Here is a 6,307-nt window from a genome sequence, read left to right as displayed (position 1 = left end):
GGTATATCTGTGCATTAGTTTATTATTTTTGTTGCAGATTGGCGTACACTTTTCACTTACTACATAAAAATAATTAACAATGGCAAGGGTTAATGTTTATAAGTTTCAATGATACAACGTCAGGAAACGAAATTCAACGATATTCAAACGACGTTTGTTTGTTAAATATATTCTCTGAAGAGTATATTTATAGACAGATGTATTTGCTGGAAATGCTGACGATAAATCACACAGAAGTTACTTCTTGTTAGGCCAGTGTTTTAATATATGTTATGTCAATATTGTAATGCCAGACATGTCATTTGATCATATTGATATCTATGTGCAGTCAAACTGCCCAATGAGAATCGTCGATACATGGGGAGTATTTTCCTTATGTATGTCGCATAGAATACACATTATATAAAAATACAATTTTAATGGACGAAAAAGCTACATATTTCAAGACTGTATGTAATTAACATTTTTAATTTAGTATTATAAATATTACATATCATCGTCTGGGAAACAGCCCTTGCTTAATTTTTCTCCGTCTATAAATATTGGAACTCAATGAAAGAAATTTATTTATTTTATATATTAAAGTTAACTTCAGACAATGTGTCCATAGCAGCATTACACAAACAAAAGGAAAATTATACTGAAATGATCCAAAAATTTGGAAGAAAGAAACGGAGATAATGAGTTAATTTCTACTAGCGAGAGAAAGAGTAAACTTGTGTACAACTGCTTCCTCCAGAAACGGATAATGTCACTTTGGCAATGCCGCTCTGATTTACATATAACAGAAATCAATGCGTTTGGAGATCTATCAATTCTGCATTTGCAGTTGTAAATACTATTTCGGATAACTTCCCTGTGAGATACAATAGACACAAACATATTTGAAGCACTGCTACTAGCAGATACACTTATAATCGTCCTCCAAACATTGTTATACATGACATTTAGTTTGTTCAAAACTTTTGATTTATAGTTAAACCATAAATGGCAGCAAAATATTTTACAGTAAGCAATAAACAAGCCTTTCTTGACATCAATAGGACGGTGTTTACATTGTCTCAATAGTATAATATAGCCATAAAACTTAGCAACATAGAATACAATTATAACATTCACAATAACAGAACTTAAAAACTATAAAGAAAGAAATTGTGACAAACATTCGCTGATTACTGCTACAAAATTTCACCAGGTTCTGTTTTAAGATGAAAATGAGACAGCGACAGAATGCGAGACATACATATGTACAAAGACAAGCATTAAGTGGATTTCGAAAAATAAACTTAAAAGTACATTAAATTGTCCACGCCGTCGAAGCTTTCGATTTTTCAGTATCCTTTTTGTTTACACCTCTCTCTGCCATGTCTTTTTCCGGCAGTTGCTCAATGTCAACCTTGCGTTTCTTCGTGTAGAGGTTAATGTAGAATTTACACAAAAGGCAAACACAGACTGGGCCAACAGCTACAATAGCGAAGACGATCACCGCAACAATAACCCATCACTCGACAAAAGAAGACCTGGTAGGGAGTTCCTGATTATTTTGGCAGACGATGACTCCAACACCACCATCGGCCACATCACTGAATGGTAGACAAAGAAAGTTGTTGCTTTTGTCATCTTCAAACGTTGCATTAATAGTGGCTGCAACAAAATAATAAATTAGGTCATATCAACTGATATTAGGAACGAGTTTACTTTCATTTCACTTGTGGTAAACTAATTTTTGAAAAGTTGCCATAAAAAGCATAGAAATATTTGATCTTTTTTGTTTTATGTTTGTTTTATCGCGCCTAAATTTTTCAAGCAAATTACGCAAAGCACACGTACAGAATGTCTCAACTTACTGAACAAAAGTATTTGTAAATTTTGGATTGACTACTTTCTAACAGATGTAATTGATTAAAGACATTTACCCTTCTCGAAGACGATGCAAAGATACTTGAAATCACTACAGTTTTGCCCACGTACAGTAATTTCTACTGTGATGTTACTATATTTGGTATCACTCCATGGACCGATAGAATCAGAAAAATTTGTAGCGTTGAGGTTGACGTCACCAAAGTTGATTTTCAAATCAGCATCTGCACGGTCGTGACTGGCGATATAGGCGCTAAATCCAATATTCTCAACTCCACCAGGTACCAGAGTGCCGCCAGTATTATAGAGACGAATGTCGAAAGTGACTGCAGTCGGTGTGTCATAAACATATTTCAGTGACTTCGCAGTTGTTATATCAATCGCAACAGGTTCAACGTCTACAGGTATAAACAAATGTTTGTTACCATCATATAGAATTCATTACAATCATATATCTTTCAACTAGACACTCTTCATGAAATCAAACCTTATGAAAATTTTCTACGATTCACTGTGTACTGCTCGTTTTTAGTCATACGGAAACTCAATATTGACTTTCAAGCTGAACATTTAGTACGCTTTCCATCTATCTGTACATCTGTAGCAATCTAGCTATCTCTGTATCTCCCTGTCTCTCTGTCAATTAGTCTCTGTCTGTATCTGTCTGCCTCAGTGTCAACCTTCTTGGTTAATGATCCGTAATTGAATCTTTCTTCAAACAGACCCTTTATACATTTATGTAGAATACATAAGAAGACGTACTAAATCTTGACAGATATTCTCTTGTCAAGAATCCGAGAAGGGCTTACCTGACGGACAGTTTGTTGGTCCAACTGATTCACTGAATAAACCACTCACAAATGGCAGGCAGAAGAAGTCATTGTCACTTTTGTAATCTGTGTAATTACCAAGGTGTTCTATAACAACACAAAGGTGGCTGTGTGTTTTGCATTTCTCAGCTGGGTAGTTGATCACAGCAGTTGGCCAATCAGGGACTTGGTAGGCTTGGCCACCACCAGCGATAATGCCATTGGAGCGACGCAGAACTACGTCATCGTTTAGTGAGAAGGATTGAACTTGAACCGGATCCCATGCTATAATGGAATCGACCATCGCTGAGAGTGGAGAGATCATCTGGGCCATTGTTCCTGACTGTAATTGACATGACTTCGATTGACACATTGGTTCCAGTTTCAAATGTCACCATGGAAGGCATCGGGTTGAAGATAGTGTATATTTCTAGAGACAAGTCTGTTATTAAAATACAGAAAGTGTTTGAGTAGATTCCAGGGAATGAGTAAAACTATGCTAAAACGATATAAAATAAATAACCCCGGAAAAGCTACAAAATTATTCAAGCGGATCATTCATAAGACAAACCAGAGATTCCAATCTGTCTTTTCTTATCCTTTATTCTGTTTGTTAGGCGTACTGTCATCGATTCTGATATCCCCTTTCCCCTTTTTGATTGTTTTAAAGATTTTCTATTATACGAACTATTCTTCAAGAAATAAGAAAAAAGCTACCTATCCTTCACGAATTAAGAAAAACTCTATTGGAATAAACCAAACAGTAACAGAATATGTTATACTGCAGGCGGCAAAATGCGAGGTAACAGCCATTAGTCATCACACTTACCTGCATTAATTGACACGCATGCAGTGGTGAAATAGCTAAACAATAGTATTTGACGGATTAATTCTGAAGGACACATCTGTTGAAAGAAGTGTGGGTTATCGGTTATTAGGAGTTCAATGGCTTGGAATAGTGAAAGAATCGACTTACAATGAAATGAGCACTTAGGACTTAGTAATAAAAATATATCAGTAGAAAGTCGATACAAAAGTGAAAAAAGTATGCACTTCTTATGTTTACTATCCCTGACAATGCACACTTGTATATCCTATAATACATGAAATCTTGTAGACGTCTAAGACGCGTTTCGACCAACGAAAACCTCATGGTATCGGTTTTGATTGGAGTTGTAAAAAACATGACAGTTTACAGTTATGTTCACAACATGAAAGATGTGGCCAGTTTCTCAAATTGCCTCGAATTTGAAACAGGAATCTAGAAGGGTTACAAGAGAAATTTTCTCGCGGTTTTTTCTAATCTGTACTTGTGTACGAATAACTGTGACAACACCGGCATTTGATGTCGGCTTTTTAGAGTTGGGGAGGTGTAAAAGGGCAAGTTTGCTTTCAATGTTCTGAGTACCTGAGCAGAGCAATTATAGTATCTGAGCAGCGCAATTATAGCAGCCGGTCACATGTGGGTCAGATATCAAATCAAGAGAAAGATCTTATCCGGACTTAGGACGGTCTGTTTGCATCAAATCCCATATCTTACTAAGGATCGCGAACACTGTACACCGGGTTTGATTGATTTGAAAATGACGTGGTCGTAAAGCCTTACCTTTAAAATAGGGTGATCAGGGATACTGAAATTAGAGATCGGTCGAATCCTATATTTCTTCTTCAGTAAGGGAGAAGTTTTTTAAGAACATGTTGTAGGATCACTGAGTTTCTGACAGCAGCTTTCTCTCATCGGTATATAAAGAACCTGTTCCTCGTAAAATACCTTGTTTAAACCGATAATCTATATTAGCTGAGGTTAAGGTCAGTGACGTGGTTAATTTTTTGTATACATCATCATCAAGACTGCCCTTGCCAAAAGGTCAAGTTAGTGTTACGCAGATACATTTATCGTCAATGTTACCAATGTCACGTGCCGGTATATATTGTTACGTGTTTAATTGCATGAGGATGATTGATCGAGGCGTCACATCCATACGCAGTATATTTTTCTAACCCCCCCGGCATTTCATCAGATATATTCACCAATAAAAGGACAAATATCGCATTTTTAAAGTTTAAGACATGCTATAGGGAAGACCTCACTAAAATGCAATTAATAGATAATACAATACTGAAAAGGGCGGCCACTAATTTATCTGTCTGAAACATAATAAGAATTAAATTGAACTTGTATTGGATGTAATGATATGTTATAGCATGTGTTTCAATTTGGAACCAGTACTGCATATTATAGCCATTGGTCAAAAGACTTCTTCCTCCTATATTTCCAAACAGAATGTGCTATGGAACAGTATTCAAGTAGTCTTCGAATACAATCTCCATTAAAAAGTTGATCATAAAGTTAGATAAAACAAATACAGTTTTATTGATGTTAAAAAGTCTTAATTAGGGCCCATTAAACCAGACTTCATCAAACGCTGAAGTATGTAGGGACGTTACGAGATCAATGATTTGTGCAATGGTAATTGTTTAGCTTTTGTTTGGACGTCATTACAGACAAATTCACTGACGCCCAACCAGTTTTAGTAGCCTTTCTGAAGTGGCGTAGACTTGCTGAACTCACTCGAATGCATTGTTTACAATCAACAAAATGGGGAATAGAGACTGGAGTTACACAAAGGCCATAAAGTGCACGGTAATTACTCATATCGACGTCATTTATGGTCTTTATACTAGATCTCAAATACTTTTCGATAAAGTTGTTAGAAAGAAACGAGTCCTTGATCCTTTTATGTCCATAAGTTTAATAAAACTGATTATTGTTCCACTTATTCTTTTGAACCGGAAACACAATTAATATGCCAGATGTTCCATGACAAATTTCCAGAAAGGTATTGTTTCCATATTTCAGGTTTACAGTAAAATGCTACCGGAAAGCGGAAGACCTATATTTCATTAGTAAAGTTTGAGATGTAACTCCAGAACACATATAGGTCAAAAAATATTGTGTCGCCGTCAATTGTCTATTGTATGGTTTATTTCGTCAAGGTACAGCCCACTAGGACAACAAGCGTTGGGTTGTTTAGAACGACTTCGCTCATAAAATCAACGGCAAAAGCGAGTTTCAACGAAATTCAACGATACATTCAACATAATTTCACCTTGTGCGGTGGAAATTTGTTTAAAACTTGCCCAACATTTTTATTACACCATTTAATACATTTAATACATTTAGATATTATTTGTGTATAATATGGTCGCAATAAACGACAGACATTCCAATCGAATAAAACACTGAATGCAATGACCTGATAAGTATGGGTGTTCGATACCAAAAGCTTTACAAGCTACGAATAAGCTCACGCTTGAGCGCGTATTCCTTGGTTACGTATAAAAAAAACCCTGAATGACATAATATCTCCAAGAGCACATTTCTGTAAAGGAACATGATCAAAAACCTGAAATGACCATTTTCGAATAACATTATTTCCTTCCTCCTGATAAGTGATCTGTTTCTTGACATGTATAAACGTCACACATTAATTTGTAAACTACATGCGTAACAATCTACAGTCTGTCGCATCAGGACAATAACACTTTAATTAAATCATCCTCGAGGGTAAACCTATAATATCAAAGAATGCATCTGTTCTCGAAGCTCTGCTATATTTTTTTCTAGATGTGTTAGC

At 35.8% G+C, this 6,307-nt stretch overlaps 1 protein-coding gene across 2 annotated transcripts; it reads right to left on the bottom strand.

Moving 5' to 3' along the window:
• Window positions 1-607: 607 nt before the first annotated feature.
• Window positions 608-4,669, bottom strand: LOC139124925 (uncharacterized). Of its 2 annotated transcripts, XM_070691040.1 has the most exons (5): window positions 4,276-4,669; window positions 3,499-3,574; window positions 2,670-3,111; window positions 1,917-2,258; window positions 608-1,644 (listed from the first exon to the last, which is right to left on the bottom strand). In XM_070691040.1, exons 3-5 carry the CDS (start codon window positions 3,040-3,042, stop codon window positions 1,502-1,504), a joined length of 858 nt encoding a protein of 285 aa, XP_070547141.1. In that variant the 5' UTR covers window positions 3,043-3,111; window positions 3,499-3,574; window positions 4,276-4,669; the 3' UTR covers window positions 608-1,501. The 2 variants fall into 2 exon arrangements, with proteins under 2 accessions (XP_070547141.1, XP_070547142.1); XM_070691041.1 differs by lacking the exon at window positions 3,499-3,574.
• Window positions 4,670-6,307: the final 1,638 nt, after the last annotated feature.

This window comes from Ptychodera flava, assembly GCF_041260155.1.
Source record: "Ptychodera flava strain L36383 chromosome 23 unlocalized genomic scaffold, AS_Pfla_20210202 Scaffold_24__1_contigs__length_23054250_pilon, whole genome shotgun sequence".
NCBI lineage: Eukaryota > Metazoa > Hemichordata > Enteropneusta > Ptychoderidae > Ptychodera > Ptychodera flava.
This window is presented reverse-complemented; position numbering and strand designations above follow the sequence as displayed.